The sequence below is a fragment of the Molossus molossus genome, unplaced genomic scaffold, assembly GCF_014108415.1.
Source record: "Molossus molossus isolate mMolMol1 unplaced genomic scaffold, mMolMol1.p scaffold_m16_p_10, whole genome shotgun sequence".
NCBI classification, from domain to species: domain Eukaryota; kingdom Metazoa; phylum Chordata; class Mammalia; order Chiroptera; family Molossidae; genus Molossus; species Molossus molossus.
The window spans coordinates 73512921-73527385 of NW_023425345.1; the positions used below are offsets into that span (position 1 = coordinate 73512921).

The window sequence follows — 14465 nt, forward strand, 5'->3', positions numbered from 1 at the left end:
ACTGAAATTTCAGTGCTTCCCCAGACCCAAATCCTCTTGGGACACAGGTTGCCCCCAAGAAAGTGTAACGAGGTCTGCTGGCCTCTTCAAACAACTAGATGAGAAGCAGCTACAAGTATTAGACATGATGACAGAAAACCACCACTCCACATCTCAGCAGGGAGATCTTGGACCTAAATCCCCAGTTCGGGGCCTCAAGGAAAATACTGAATTGATAGAAAAATTTTATTTTATTTCTTAGAAGCCAAAAAACCTGAAACACCATATATTACCCTGAAGTGCAAGTCATAAAGTAGGCACTCAAAAGCACATTTGTGGTTAAATTAAGTACAAAAGGGTCACCCACCCATCCACCTCATGTACCTCTGTGACCCCTAAAGAGACAGATTCTGAGCTCCAGAATCCTGCTGTTTGCCCCATCCCCTCCTCCACTCACAAGAATCCTCAGCACCCCTCCCCATCACCCTCTGGTCCCCAGTCCCTGACCCCAAAGTCCTGGCAGTGGGGTATAGTGAGGGTGGGTCTCCCTTCTTCAATTCCTTCTATTGTTCCCCAGAAGTCTTATCTGGGCTGAACGTCCTGTCTCCCCCTTAAGAAGTCCCTCCCCCCATTGTTGGCCTGAGGGACCTCAGGCCCACAGGGAGGCTCCAGCTCCTCCTTACCACCCCCCACCCCAGCAGTCTATTGTCTGCTGAGGAAGCCCAAGTACATGTGACCAGGCCCAGGGGACAAATGGATATAGTGGACACACTGATGACCAAGGACCCAGGATAGGGAATCTGGACATGGATCTCTGTATGTTTGGCTTTCTCTGTCCCAGGGGCTGTTCCAGAAGTTGGAAGGGGTGAAGACCCCTTTGGCCTCTACACTCTTGGGTCTATGGCTTGAAGAGAAATTCATTCCTGCTCAGTATGGATATGTCTTATGACTTCCCAGACATCAAAAATAAGAAGACCCAAAGCCAGAAGGGGCCATAGTCTCCTGCATCATCTCCACCATCCAATCTCCCTCTGCTGAACCTGGAGACCTCAGAACAAAAGGTATTGGGCATTTGATACTTTAGAATCTGGGTTTGGGGGGAATAGTGGGAAGTCAGACTATACTGGGCTTTCCAGTGGGAACTAGAACAGTGTCCAGGTGGGAGGGAAAGAAAGGCTGGGTCAAGGGGAGGATTCTTCAAGGATCTAGGGTTTTCCAGTGGCCCCAAGCACCAGGTCTGAACTGATAGATGCTGCAACTGCAGATGAGAGATAAAGATAGCAACATCTTTTATTTTACAGCCTGTGCCCTTCTCCTTTCACCAGACCCTTGCTCAAACTGATCTGAGAGGCTAACTGATCTCTTCCATACCACTTTACCCCACTGACCCCGACCACAGCCTCCCCTTCCCTCTGCCAAGACAGTAGCCTCAGTGATATAACAAAACCTTTATTCTCAGAAGACAGAAAACAAAAAAAATAAAAACAAAACCAATGATTTCTATTTGGCCCTTTCCCTAGCCCTCCCACCCACCCACATGTCCTTCTTTTGTGGGGGACCTGTGATGCATGCATAGGGGTGGGAGCTGAAGGAACCTGTGTTCCTGGGACAGAAAGAAGTCCTTTTGAGTATAGGTACCCTCCTCGAAGTTGACACCACTCCCAGCCTTGCCCACCTCCAGATACACCAAGAGGGAGGGATTCTGGGGCAATGCCAGAAGGATTGCCCTGCAGTTCCTTGGGGAAGAGAGTAGCTGAGTCAGCATCACCCCCCCCCCCCCCCCCGCCCCTCCAGCCTTCGCCAGTTACAGCTCATCTTCATCCAACTTGGCAAGTCTGGCCTGGCAGGGAGGGGTGTTTGGAATTGGTGGAACTGAAGGGGAGTCACGAGGAATATGGAGGATGTCACTGAGGGCCTGAAGAAAGACTCAAGTTGGAGGATCAAAAAAAATTCAGGAATCCACCCTCACTCCTTTCTTTTCAGCGTAAGCCCCTAGTGAAGCCACCTCCTGCCAGACATCTTAGATTACCTGAGACCATCAGTTAAAGTGGAAGGAGGAGGGTAAGAGATGGGAATTAGGAAGGGGTAGACTGAAAGTGGTGGAAGAGGAATTATATGGGGGAGAGAGATATGAAGATCCTGAAACAAGATAGGTCCTCCCCATTCTACCCCCACAACCAGGGAACATTCTTCATACCTGTGTATCCAGAGGCAGGGGGTCTCTGGCCACCTCCCCTCTGGGCAACAACAGCAGGGAGGGGAGAGAGCCATTGATGGGTGTGTGTGTGTTGACCTGGGCCCGGCGGTCTCCAGGCCGAATTTTCCCAGGGCTTCCCACCACAGGCCCTCCTGGCCGTCCCAGGCTGTTGGTCTGGCTCTCCCGTCTCTGGTACTCAATGGGTGATTGCAGTGCTGGGGCAAAGAGAATAACAGGAGAGTTATAGCAAAGACAGATTTTTCCTTCAGGGCCTGCTCAGGCCATCCTCCGATTTTGCCCTCCCTCTAAAGGACTGCCATCCATATAAACTGGCCTTCAGGGGATTCTGAGTTATCAATTCTTGAGCTAGTAGGGGGAAAGGTGGGAATGGGGGATAAGGAGAAGCCAGAGTCAGAGGGCAGGGATGGGAGATTGGCAGTGAGGAATTCAGGAGGGAGTATGTGGAAGAGAGAGGGTGAGAGCTTCACCATTGAGAAAGTTCCGCTGGCTTTCCAGGATCTGAGCCACTTGCTTGATCCAGGCCTGACTAACTGCAGGGTCTGTAGTCTGTAGGACATAGCGCTGGATCCCACCCTCCGGCCCTCTGGAGGTCAGAGCAAAGCGGCAAGGGTCACCTTGGAGGTTCCCCTCTAGTCCAAGGCAGCTCACCTGGATTGGCAAATAGGAGATAGTGTCCCCAAATTCTTCAGGCCCTCGCTGCTTCCTGCCCCCTCCAACAAATCCAAGAGCCAGATATCCTCTGAGGCCTCACCTCATCCCAGTCAAACCCCTCCCTCAGAGCCCCTTCCCCACCTTGATGCTGCTCTTGTACACATATCCAGGCTGTGTTCCACCTCGCACTCCTCCTCCCAAGGCCTCGCTGAAGATGACAATTTGCTCAAAGAGGAAGACACGGCGTTCACGACCCCGGGAGGAGAGAAGCCCCCCAGCTTCAGGCTCCGTGACCCAGAATGTGTCCTGGCCCAAAAGCTTCCCCTGGGCAGTCAGCTTTCCCTAGAACCAAAGGATAGTGGTCTTCCACTCCCAATCAACCATAGGGTCAGCACCAGGAGAGGACAATTCCCCACAAGGACCTCCTGAATACTCAGACTGGGTCAGAAGACCACTCAACCTCAGGTTTCCTGCTCCATCCCCATACCTCAAACCCTCGCAGTCTTCCCAGGGTCATCATGTCATTACAGCGCTTGGGCACGAAGCACATGACTTCCACAGCTCGCTGGGATGCAGATGAAGGGAGAAGCATTGTTATTATTGGGAAGGAGCCATGTTTTCACTTCAGACCATGTTTTGACCCCCAGTTTGCCACCTCCTAAAAACCAGACATATCTACACCACCCAAGGAGCTGGAGGAACCCAGGAGACCAAGAAGATACAGTATGTGATGTGTCCTGAAAGACCTAGAAGTCCTCACCTCCAGCTCTTCAGTATCCATCCCAGCTCTACTATAATACTTGAGAAAATCCTAAGGAGCAGAAAATAAATGTTCAGGGAAGTCATGAGGACATTCTCAGAAGCTCTCACAACCTCCCTAAAGGACACAGATGAAGGCCTCTAGAAAGTCTGGGGGAAGGCTTAGGAACCCTGAGGAGATGATTGAGGAAAGGGCTGTCCCACCCAGCTGTGTGCCCAGGGAACAGGTAGGTGGTCCTGACCTTGAGCAGCAGCTGGTATTTCATGATCCTCTGCACTGGTTTGATGAGGAGATCACTGAGCTGCAGTCGATGCCCCAACTGTTGCCGGAGCTCCTGGAGACAGGGACACACAGTGGTTATGCAGCCTGGAAAGCCTGCTCACAGTGATTCTGTACCTCTTTCCCCAAGGCACCTCTGCCACTGACCTCAAAGTAGCTGTCCCCAAATTCTGACACCACATGCTCTGATTTGGGTTTATTCTGACAGTATACCACATACATATGCAGCCGGCGCTCCTAACAAGGGTAGAGTTTAAGAAAGAGCAGGGTGGGTGAAGAGGGAGAGCATGTCTGCAGAGTCCCATCCACTCCCAACCTCCTCCCCTGATCCCAATCTCTCAAGCCTCACATGTTTGATGAATAGCTGAGCCAGCCAATCAGGATCCTTCAAACAACGCTGTAGCTCCCCCAGGAAATAGCTAGAGGGGTTGTCAGGGAAAAGGTAGGTCAAATATATGCACCCCTGCAACTTAGGGCTGTCTGCCCTAGTAGTGCTCCCCATGAAGCCTCTCCAAACATTCCTCAGGCAATAGCTCCTGGGCCACGGGTGGGACACAGACAACCAGGCATCTGCCCCTCCCCCTTTCCCTCAGAGCTCCACCACTCACTCTCTATGCCACTCGTAGATTTGCTGGATGTTTCCAAACACAATCCTGTCACGGCCTCGAAGATTCTCAGGAACCCCCTGAGCTGCCATGGTGGCCATGTAACCCTGTGAGAAGGTTGGGGTGAGGGTATGTGTGTGTGGTTGGGGGGGCAGCCTTGGTGGGAACACCCACTCCCCAATTCAGGATGTAAGGGGCACTGGGAAGGTGGGATGAGGAGCATCAAGGCATCTCTTAAAATTAGCCCTGGGCAGAGGAAAAGGGCTGGGTCAGGGCTCAGAAGAGAAAAGGGAGTTACCTCCACAATATGCCCCAAGTCCTCCACATACATCTTCTCTGTCTCTACCAGTTCACTGAGGACATACCTGGGAAGAAAGCAGGAGTGCACATCCTTGGTTTACCTACTTTCCCCCTCCTGGACTAGAGGCCCCTTCATTTCCACAGTCAACCTCAGAGGAAATTCCAGTTCTCAAATCTAACACGTGAGGGGCAGTCCTCTGGAAGTTGTGCAGTGGTGGGGAGGGAGAGTATGTGACACCTACATACTCCTTTCCAGAGCCTTCTTCTTCTGTTCCTCCTCACTCTCAGGGGCTTGGGACAAAGTTTCTTCCTCCGGTGGCTGAAAGAAAAGATCATCCTAGAGTAAACAAATGGATGAGGGGAAGCCACACAGACCCACTTCATCATACCTTTGTCTTATCTCCAGGGCCCTCCAACAGTGTGGTCAGCAAGGTCAATTCTGGAAGGTCCTCTCCTGTGGCTAAAGCTGGTTCCAGCATCCAGTTCTAGGTGCCAAGGTCAAGTGCCAGAGGTCAGGGAAAATAGCTGTGTCTCCCATTGACCAGTAGCCCCCAATCTGTCTTCTTTCCCAGTGTTCTTCAAGGATATCCTATATGCTTCTGTGGTGCTCCATGCTCACCTCATATGGTCCAGCCTGGGCACCATCTGCTTCAGTTTCCACACTGAGACAATGTTTGGAGTGATCCAACCATCTTCTCAAGCCACTGACAGGCCCTGGGGGGCCCAGGGAACAGGGTGCAGTGCTGAGACCAGAGTTAGAGCCAGAGGGGGCAGCCAGACCTGAGGCAGCTGAAGCTGAGATACTCCCCTCACTGCCAGCAATGGAATAGGATTCTAATGGGGTGAGGTGGAAGAAAAATGGTGATAGATATTGCTCCAGCTCCTGGCTCAAGATCCCTAGGAAGCTGTCACAGTCTCCTCTCTATGATGCTTAGCCCCTCTTCCCCAGGGCTCACTCTCTTGCCATCCTCATTTGAGTTGGCCAGGATAGAAATTTTCACCAGGGCACCCTTGGGAGGACAGTAAATGCTTGGCTCCCCAGGCCTGGAACCCCACAGTAGCACTTGCAGATTCCTCCATATCCTGAGCATGGAACAGAACAGATATGGGGGTAGGGGCAGCCATCTGGGCAGACACTGAAAGCTGGGGGTGGCCATCTGCTCTCCTACAACCCTCCTATGGGTACAGACCATTCTCTGAGAAGGGGGATATGAAGAGCGAAGAGCCCTTCGGCCACCCCCAGACCCCTCCTCCACCAATTTCAGTAATCACTATAAGAAAAAAGATTTCTGCAGCCCACCGTCCCCAAATGCACAAACCCAATAGAGGGGTCAAGTTAGCAAGGCTTATCTGGGTTATCTTGGGCCTGGGCTCAGGGAGAGAGGAGCTGTAATTTTTAAGAAAGCCCCTGGTAGATCCCCTCACTCCTCATTCCTCCATCCCCCTGTCCCTCTTCAGAGCTGAAGCAGATTCTCAGCAAAAGGGTTTGAGGAAAGATGCTGTTCTAGGCCTAAGGTGATTGTGGATGGGTTTTTCTCATACCCAGCTGACTACAGGAAAGCCCTGTCCCTTCCCAATTTCCTTAACTAGTTAGAAATTTGGAGGCAGAAGGGATCTTAGAGATCATCTATTGAGTATTTCCTGGAAAATACTGGTACAGTCTCCAGTTTCTAAATCCCCTAGGGCCAAGGCAAACAATTCCTGAATTCTCAGCCCACCCTCCATTCAACACTGAGCCCTGGAGACCTCACACTCACCACGTCCCCCCCGGGCGATGCAGCAGCCGCATTTTGCCAGCACTTTTCGGATCACATGGGGACAGGCACAACGACCCCCCTTGTGTCCCCCCCGCATGGCGCCCGGGCCCCCCCGTTCCCCCCACCCGGGCGGGCCATGCAGGGGGAATCACGGGGGGGCGGGGCGGGGCCGGGACGGCGCAGGGCGCACACCCCCCCCTCCTACCCCCGCTCCAGGCTGGGGGAGGGGGGGAGGGAGGGAACGGGGAGGGGGCGTCCAGGGGTAAGCGGAAGTCTAGTCTGCAGGAGGGCTGGGGGCTCCGCAGTGAGGGTGGCGCGAGGCCGAACCGCGGAGCTGGGCAGGGAGGGTTTCCGGAACCCTGTCGGTGCGGGGCCCAGGGTCCAGATGTCCAGCGGGGAGGGGAGGGATGATTGGGGAGGCTGAGCCGGGATGCGGCAGCCGCTTCAGCTCTGTCTCCGGCCTCTCGGGTTGGGGTTGGTTCTAGGCCCGAGCAGGGGAGAAAGCGGGGGCCGACTCCCGGAGTCACTGGCGCTGCGCGGGTCCCGGCCGAGAGGAGAGCCGAATAACAGGCCCAGCCGCGGTGCCGCCGCAGGGAGGGGCCTCTGCGGCCCAGCTCCGCCTTCTCCCTCCCATTCCCCCTTTAGCCAGTGCCGGGTTCCCGCCCCAATCCCCCCTCCCCCAGGCATCACCACGTTCCCACTCCACGTCCCCAGCGCTTCTGCCCCTCCTCCGCATCCTGGGCTCCCCAGCCCCGGGTTTCCCCTCCTTCCTGCATCTGACTGTGGAGCGCTGGGGTGGGGGTAAAGCCCGGTGGCAGGGTCTGCCCGGGTCGCCCTTGGTCTCTGCGGTGAAGGGCCGGGTGAATACGGCCTTGGTCTGTGCGAAGATGTCCTGAGAGTTGGGACTGTCCCTAGCGGCGCAGGGGTGGACAAGGCCCCCCAGTAGGGGTGCATGAATCGGGAGCTCTTTGTGGGGAACACATCCCAGGTGCCTCCCTCTCGCCGGACCCTTCTTTCCTCCTGGCCCCGGGACTCCAGCCGAAGCTAATCACCAATTAAGGCGAAGTCCTGGAGCCTGGGCTGGCGAGGGGCCAGGGGTGGGGCGCGGGGACACTTCGCCTGCGGGGGCTTGGGGCCGGCTGAGTGGGGGACACACAGCATACTAGAGGGCGAGAAGAAGCGTGAAGTTCTCAGCGAGTAAATAGGGCTCATGCAAATTAGATGCGAACCTATATGCTAATAAGAACAGCATTTTTGTTTTTTTAATTCGCCACTTTTGCTCAGGGTGGCAAACTGCCCCACCCCACCTCCAGCTTCTTACCGGGCAGTGGAGCCCAAGCAGAGACCTCCTGTTCGCGCTCCCCTCTCTGACCTCCCTCCGTACAGGCAGAGTCTGGCTCAGTCCCCTCCGGCCCTAGGGGGCTTCTCTTCGGGGGCTGCTGGGATAGAGTGATGGTAAGGAACCAGCCCTTCACGCCCAGCCTTAACCTTCCGCTACCCTTTCTCCCTGCTGTCAAAATCTGCATTGTTATAAAAGGGTCGCCAAGGCTGGAGTGGAGGGAACGGTTTACCCGTAACATGGCTATGGCCCTCTTAATGGAATTCTTGGGTTCTTGCGGATGCCCCCCAAAATTCTTTTTGTGGGTAAATTGAGTTATGGGGTGCAGCCCTCCTGACCCCCCTAAAGACCGCCGAACCCCACCATATTCGCGCTTCCTTACCCCCTCCTGCCCGGGTAGGGCGCATGCGCGCAGCATGCCCCCCATAACCCCCAGTATCCGGTCAGTGCGGCCAGGGGCGGGGCGGTCCGGGGGCTTCATGCTGGACCCCTACCCAGCTCCAAGTTTCAGGGCCGAGGGGCACGGAAGCTGGGGGGCTCTGAGGCCTGCGTGCGTCCGGGGAGTTGCTGCTGACGAATCCGCCCCCCTGCCCGGCTCCGCCCCTACTCCCACCCCAGCCAAACTTTTCAAAAGGGGTAGGGTTGTTCTTTCCAACAACCATAGTTCATCAACAAACCCCTCTTAATCCCTATTCCACCGTGGAAGCGTGACCCGGGGCTACCCAGTGTTATTATGGATCGCACTAAGTACATGCCGTCTCCCTAGGCCCTGTGCAGGCAGAGAGACTGGAGAGGCCCACAGGGATTTCCTGATCATCACCCCCTTCTCCTTCTTAGCAGGTCCCGCTCCCCACCCCACCCCCACGGGTCCACAGAACAGAATGGGTGTGGCATAGAGTTGCATATTTTACTTTATTTTTATTAAATTAAAAGCTACAGTTTGGCAGCGGTTCCAGAACAGGGTACGGAGGCTCCTTATAGGGGGCAGAGAAGAGCAGGAGAAAGACAGACTAACAGACACAGAGACACAGGAAAGGACAAGGTTAAGGTAGATGGGGAATTGGTTCTGAAGAACCAACAGGGCCGGCTCCATGGGGTGCTCATACCAGCTAGATTCCCTCTCCCCTGCACCAGAGTTCAGCGGTGGGACAGTATGGGACAGGAGTGGGGATTCAAGACCCCTCTCCTCCCCACCCAGGTCCTTTCTCAGCTTAGTCACTGGAGCACTGCACATACCAGACGAAGCCAAGGGCAATGGAGGGGGCAGGAAGACTGGGAGTATGTACACCAGAGGAGGGTAGCAGAGCCTGAGAAACAGCCTCTGCCAGAAGGAAGCAGCTCACACTGCACTGAAGCACTTGGCCTATGGGGGACAGAGAAAGGAATTGCCCCCTCCCTCTCTGAACTCCTTCCCCAGTCAGGCAGGTCCCCTACTGTGTTGTATGGGGGTGGAGGGGCAGAGGGAGAAAGGAGAACAGAGGCTTCTGCTGGGTCCTAGTAGAGGACAAAGGCAGGGGCCTTCGCAAAGGGGATGTCCTTCAATCATCTGTGATACCCTTGGCTCTCAGCTCTTCTTGCACCCGGGTCAGGTAAGTGGGGTCCGGGTACCCAAACCTGAAAGCAAAGAGGAAGGAGGGTCAGGGTTAGCTGTTCGACCTTACTTATTTAACCCCGTGCTCATACTCTTTCTGGGTGCCCCATTGTGGCCCCTCCTCCCTCCCCTAATGTAATCCAAAACCCAAGATAATTTAGCCCAATTCTGCTCATTTTTGTATAAGTTAAGCTGGGCACATTAGTACCAGGTTTCATGTAGGAGAAACTGGGATAGAAGAGATGGTTAATATTTTGGGGTCTTGTTTCCTCCAGTTAGGAGGCTCCCAGAGAGAGGGAACTGATGTTCTCTCAGTGGAAGTGGACAGAAGGGGAGGAGCCAAGTAAAGGGAAATGAAGAAGTGTCCCACAGCTGGGGTCCCCCTGTGCAGCTGGTCTTGTGGTGGATGTCGTTCCAGGTGATGACATTTGGTCTCCCTGTGGTCATGGACGTGCCAATAGTGAAGGTGAGACGCTGGTCAAACGCCTTTCGGAACAGGGTCAGCACCTTGTTGCCCTCAGGGCAATCCGGGAGGTAGGCCACCCGTGTGGTGCCAGGATACCGAACTCCTGGGTTTGGGTGCTCAGCCTGGGAAGAGGAGAAAGCAAAGTGGGCAGTGAGTAGCTGGGCATCTTAAGGCCACGATGCCAATGGAGGGTCATCCTGGCTAGCCTTCTCTGTGCACACCCAGCTAATGCTGACAGGGCAGCGACAGGCTGACAGCCTTTCAGGCAAGGAGAGACTCTAAGGTCTGGGCAGCAGAAGCCTGTTTCTGGACAAAGTCCTTATTGTTAAGAGGCTCTTTCTCCTGGTCTCAATCCTTCAAGTCTCAATTCAGCAATAAATGAAGTCTCAGAAATGATGGAGGATAGCTGGTCCTTACTCTCCAGATAACTCAGCAGAAATGTGAAGGCAGGCTAATTTATCTTTCAGCCTTCCCTTCTCTACCTGAAAACACTCCCAATGCTTCTTCCACTGTCTAACCTGTTTCATTTTCCTATTACTCTTCTTCCGAGTGTCCTCATTCCTCTGCAAAGCAGAACTGGAAATTACTCTTTATCAAGCAGGAGGACACCTGTAGGCTTTGACCACTCCTGTTTAACCTTCCACTGTCATCAAGGTTTTCCTCTCTTATAAATCTGGAATGGAGTAACACTCTCAGCTTTGTTAGAAAGGTTAGATCCCTTCCTGTACTTTAGCCACCACCTCCACAGAACTGTAAACAGTATTTCATTCCTTTCTCTGATACATGATTTTCATGTGTACCTTGAGGTTGTGGGAGTGGAAAAGCTGGGCCTTAAGGAGACCTCCTAGCTCCAGGGCATTGAGTGGGAAGGCATACAGCAAAAGGCATACAGTGGAAAGAGCAAAACTGTATCACAACTAAAAAACACACTCATCCTCCCCCAGATTTCCTAGATCAGAGAAGGAGCTGGGGGAGGGAGGGAAACAAAAGGTAAGGACAGGCAGTAGTCTCCTTACCCCCTGGACACCGGGCGGGAAGACATACTGGATGACGATGGTGCCGTACTTCTCATAACTGGGCAGTAGGAGTGTGGCGTCCTTGGAGACCAGCATCCGCCCATTCTGGGGCTGGTTGCCTACCAGCTGCCCATAGAAACGGCCACACATGGGGCAGGCCTTTTTCACCTGCAGGGCCCGGGTGATGCAGCCTTCACAGAATGAGTGCCGACACTTCTCCAATGTCTTGGCATTCTGGATCTCCCCCAGACAGATGGGGCAGGTACTCTCCTGCTCTTCTGTCTCCTCTCGAAGGCGGGGAGGAGGAGGAGGGGGGAGGGGAGGAGGAGGTGGGGGAAGCCCCCGTGCTCCTGGGGGCAGGAGTGGGGCTGCTCTGAGAGGGGGTGGGCCTGGGCGGTGCAGCTCAGGGTGTTCCCCCCCAACCCCCAAAGCCAGGCAGCCCATAAGCTCCCCCTGCCTCTGAGCTTTCTTCAGCTCTTTCTCTGCCTCTTTTAGCAGCCCCTTAAGAGCCTTCCGGGCCAGGTAGAGCCCATTGGGAGGGGCTGGGGGAGGGCCCTGTGGGGAAAGCTGGAGAACATAGATGTCAGAAGTCTCGCCATCTATGAGGATGGACACACGATGCTCCTCCCGAAGCCGGGCCAGCCGGGCTGGGGTCTCTTTGCTCAAGAAGTCCCACACAGGCTTGGAGACAGTCACTTTGGTCTTGCAGGTGCCTCCACAGGCTGCCATTCTGGACAGGACGAACGACACTGCCCCCAGGGTGAAAGGGACTCAGGGTGGGGGGTCCCCAAGTGACAAACATCAGTGCCTACTTCAGTTTCCTTTCCAACCTTGTATTATCTCTGCTCTCTCAAAGTCCAACACCCAACTAACTCCTTCCCCAAGTTCATTTTCTATTCCCTCTTCTCTTTCAAAGTCTAGCACCCACTGAAGAACAAGAAAGGTTCTATAATATTATTATTCTGATCTAAACCAAGCATCAGTCTTGGTTCTCCTTCCATTCCTCCCAAGATCACAGAAAAAATCTGCCCCTTCCCCCTCTGAGTGAAAACTGACTTCTGTTAAAGAGAGGGAGAGTTTTTCACTCTCATTTTGCTCACTTTGATCCTGAAGAGCTTAGAAATGGCATGCAGGCTCTCTCTGTGTCCCTGCTCCCTACTTGTAGGTGGTGTGACCTGGTGGGTGGACAGGAAAAGGAGGGAAAGTGAGAATGCCCTTGCCCCATTCCCACATGCCCCAACCCAGCAACCCACATAACAGAGATGGGAACCTGGATGTAAATTACTGGAAATGGGATTACTTGGAACATGGATTGGAGGAAACCAATTTAAAGGTAAAAGTTGAGGTTCCCTTGGGAGGCAGATACCTTGAAAGCCCATGGACAATGATAGCAGCAGAAATCCCTCTATTTCCACATTCAGCTGATCAGGACTGAGGGGGAAGGGGAAGGGTAAAAGTTTATGATGACAAATATTACCATCTTCCCCAGTCAACCCAGAAACAAAAGAAAAACTCCTCTTCCTTTTCCTCTCTCATCTCCTGCAGAATTCCATCCCCAGCCTCTCTCCAAGTTGTTAAAGAAGAAATTTCAACATGCTAACTTTCCTTTTTTCTTCCCCAGCTCTGAGGCTCTCAAGAAAGCCTAAGGAACAGATAAGAGAAATCGGGAAGGGAAAAGTCCACACAGATGGCGGTCTTCCTTGCCACCTTCCGCAGATCACATGGACAAGAATATTTTCTATGTTCCCCAACTCCTTGCCCTGCTCCACATTCCCAAATAATTCATCCCCTATTGCTGGGGAGCCTTCCTTGAGAGCCAATAGTTTCTTCTACTGAAGTCTGTTTGAAAGGCAAGCTAAGTGGCAGCAGCCCCTGCAATAAACGAAGTTGTCACTGTCACCTTTTAAACCCAGCACACCAAGTGCAAGCCTGTCAGCAACTAATCTGTATTTAGGGAGGGTTGGGGCTCAGGAAGGGGCTCCACTGGTGGAGTCTGTTGGTTCCCGAGTCTTGCCATGCTCAGCTACAGAGCTGTCCCTACAACACCTCCAAATGCAGCTCAAATAGAATGAGGGGCCACTAGTGTGACCTCAGTTCCTTGACTGATCCCAAGGGGAGCGGCTCTCCATTTGTTCCTCCATCATAGTCCCCTCAACGCCAGATGCATTTCAAGATTCAGAAAGTGAAACTGGAACCCTAGAGCCTTAGCTTTATCAAGGTGGACCCCCCCCCCCATCAGAGGGAACCCAGGACTTGGGTGTTCTTAGCTCTAAGTCCTGCTGGCACAGAAAAGGGAGGCGGGGCCACAGTTTAAGCTGGGTCTCTGATTCCTCTGGGGCAACCTAGGCCGACACTGGGCCAGTACCTCCCTCCAGACAGGGACTGGAGGCAGGGGCAGCCGGGGAGGGCAAGGGTCCCTGGGGGCATCCACTGAGGCTGCTCCACACCTCCCCCAACGACATCCTGCAAGACACGACCCAGAACCAACTCCCCACGTTCCCCTCTCGCGGAGGCCCCGGAGCCCCGCCACTGGGTGTGGGTGCTTGTCTGCCCGATCGCGGTCCCCAGAACCCCCAAATGGAGGCCAAGGCTGGAGGATGACAGAAAGAGGATCCTTAGGGCGTGAAGAGGGCCCCAGGCGCAGTGCGCTGGGGAAGGAGGCGGGGGGAGGGGGCGCAGGGGCAGCAGGAGAACGCGTGGGGGGTGCGAGCGGGCCCGGGGGGCTCGCGGTGGGTGTGGGGGGCGCCGGGCTCACCTACCTCTCGTCAGCGCCGCCATTGCCGGTCACATGACTGAGGCTGTTGCTGGGATGACGGCCTGGGCCTTAGCAACAAGGAGGGGGGAGACCCCAGAAGGTGGAGGGGGGTGTGAAGGGGGTGCAAAGTGAGGAAAAGGGAAAGAGGACGGCACCCCTCGCCCCTCCCAGGCGACAATCACCGCTTCCTTTGACCCCTTCTATTCTGGGCCCCTGCCCTCCGCCCCCAGAACGAAAATGGAGGCTCCGTCCCTGTCTTTGGAGGGAGTGGCGTCGTGGAACTGGGGTAGGAGGTTAAATCCCGAGGGTAGAGACCCACTCCCGGAGCCCGCTTCCTCCTCCTGCCAGCCAGCTGCGTGGCAGCTTCTGGGAGCTGCTGGTGGCCGGTGGGCGAGCAGGGCGGGCTGGGCAGACGGGGAAGACCGGGCAGATTGTTGTGGTCCCTGTGCTAGAAGGGCCGCTGAGGGATTGTGTGGGGTAGGAAGAAGAGTCATAGTGAAAAGCAAAGCATTGGATCTAAAATATAAACAAATCCCAGGACTAAACTATTTCAGTCACCTCCCTCATCTCTTGCCTTTTTCTAGATTACCTTCTGTGATCCCCCATTCCAACCCGCTCCCAGATGGGTATTGGTGCCTCTGATTGTTTTCTTCCCACAAACAGTTACTGAGGCTGGTGCAGAATGAGAAGCGAATATGTTTTTTAAAAATGCATTGGGGTGGGGGTGGCGTCAAGTATATGGTTCAAAT

The 14465-nt window shown here is 54.3% G+C and overlaps 2 protein-coding genes across 6 annotated transcripts; both read right to left on the reverse strand.

Annotated features, from left to right (window-relative positions):
* Nucleotides 1-1411: 1411 nt before the first annotated feature.
* ARHGEF25 (Rho guanine nucleotide exchange factor 25) lies at nucleotides 1412-8469 on the reverse strand. 2 transcript variants are annotated; one of them, XM_036251188.1, is made up of 16 exons: nucleotides 8271-8469; nucleotides 7871-7985; nucleotides 5412-5626; nucleotides 5182-5277; nucleotides 5035-5111; nucleotides 4791-4857; nucleotides 4496-4599; nucleotides 4237-4306; nucleotides 4035-4124; nucleotides 3850-3942; nucleotides 3609-3659; nucleotides 3336-3413; nucleotides 2990-3190; nucleotides 2665-2845; nucleotides 2177-2391; nucleotides 1412-1894 (listed from the first exon to the last, which is right to left on the reverse strand). In XM_036251188.1, the coding sequence occupies exons 1-16, from the start codon at nucleotides 8367-8369 to the stop codon at nucleotides 1784-1786; spliced, it is 1863 nt and encodes a 620-aa protein (XP_036107081.1). In that variant the 5' UTR covers nucleotides 8370-8469; the 3' UTR covers nucleotides 1412-1783. The 2 variants fall into 2 exon arrangements, with proteins under 2 accessions (XP_036107081.1, XP_036107082.1); XM_036251189.1 differs by lacking the exons at nucleotides 7871-7985; nucleotides 8271-8469 and adding an exon at nucleotides 6550-7114 and having other exon boundaries at nucleotides 1416-1894.
* A 312-nt stretch (nucleotides 8470-8781) lies between these two features.
* Nucleotides 8782-13789, reverse strand: DTX3 (deltex E3 ubiquitin ligase 3). 4 transcript variants are annotated; one of them, XM_036253184.1, is made up of 6 exons: nucleotides 13721-13788; nucleotides 12328-12392; nucleotides 12062-12136; nucleotides 10962-11691; nucleotides 9850-10067; nucleotides 8782-9502 (listed from the first exon to the last, which is right to left on the reverse strand). In XM_036253184.1, the coding sequence occupies exons 3-6, from the start codon at nucleotides 12088-12090 to the stop codon at nucleotides 9427-9429; spliced, it is 1053 nt and encodes a 350-aa protein (XP_036109077.1). In that variant the 5' UTR covers nucleotides 12091-12136; nucleotides 12328-12392; nucleotides 13721-13788; the 3' UTR covers nucleotides 8782-9426. The 4 variants fall into 4 exon arrangements, with proteins under 4 accessions (XP_036109077.1, XP_036109079.1, XP_036109078.1 ...); XM_036253186.1 differs by having other exon boundaries at nucleotides 10962-11710; nucleotides 13721-13787; XM_036253185.1 differs by lacking the exon at nucleotides 12328-12392 and having other exon boundaries at nucleotides 13721-13789.
* Between the last annotated feature and the right edge of the window lie 676 nt (nucleotides 13790-14465).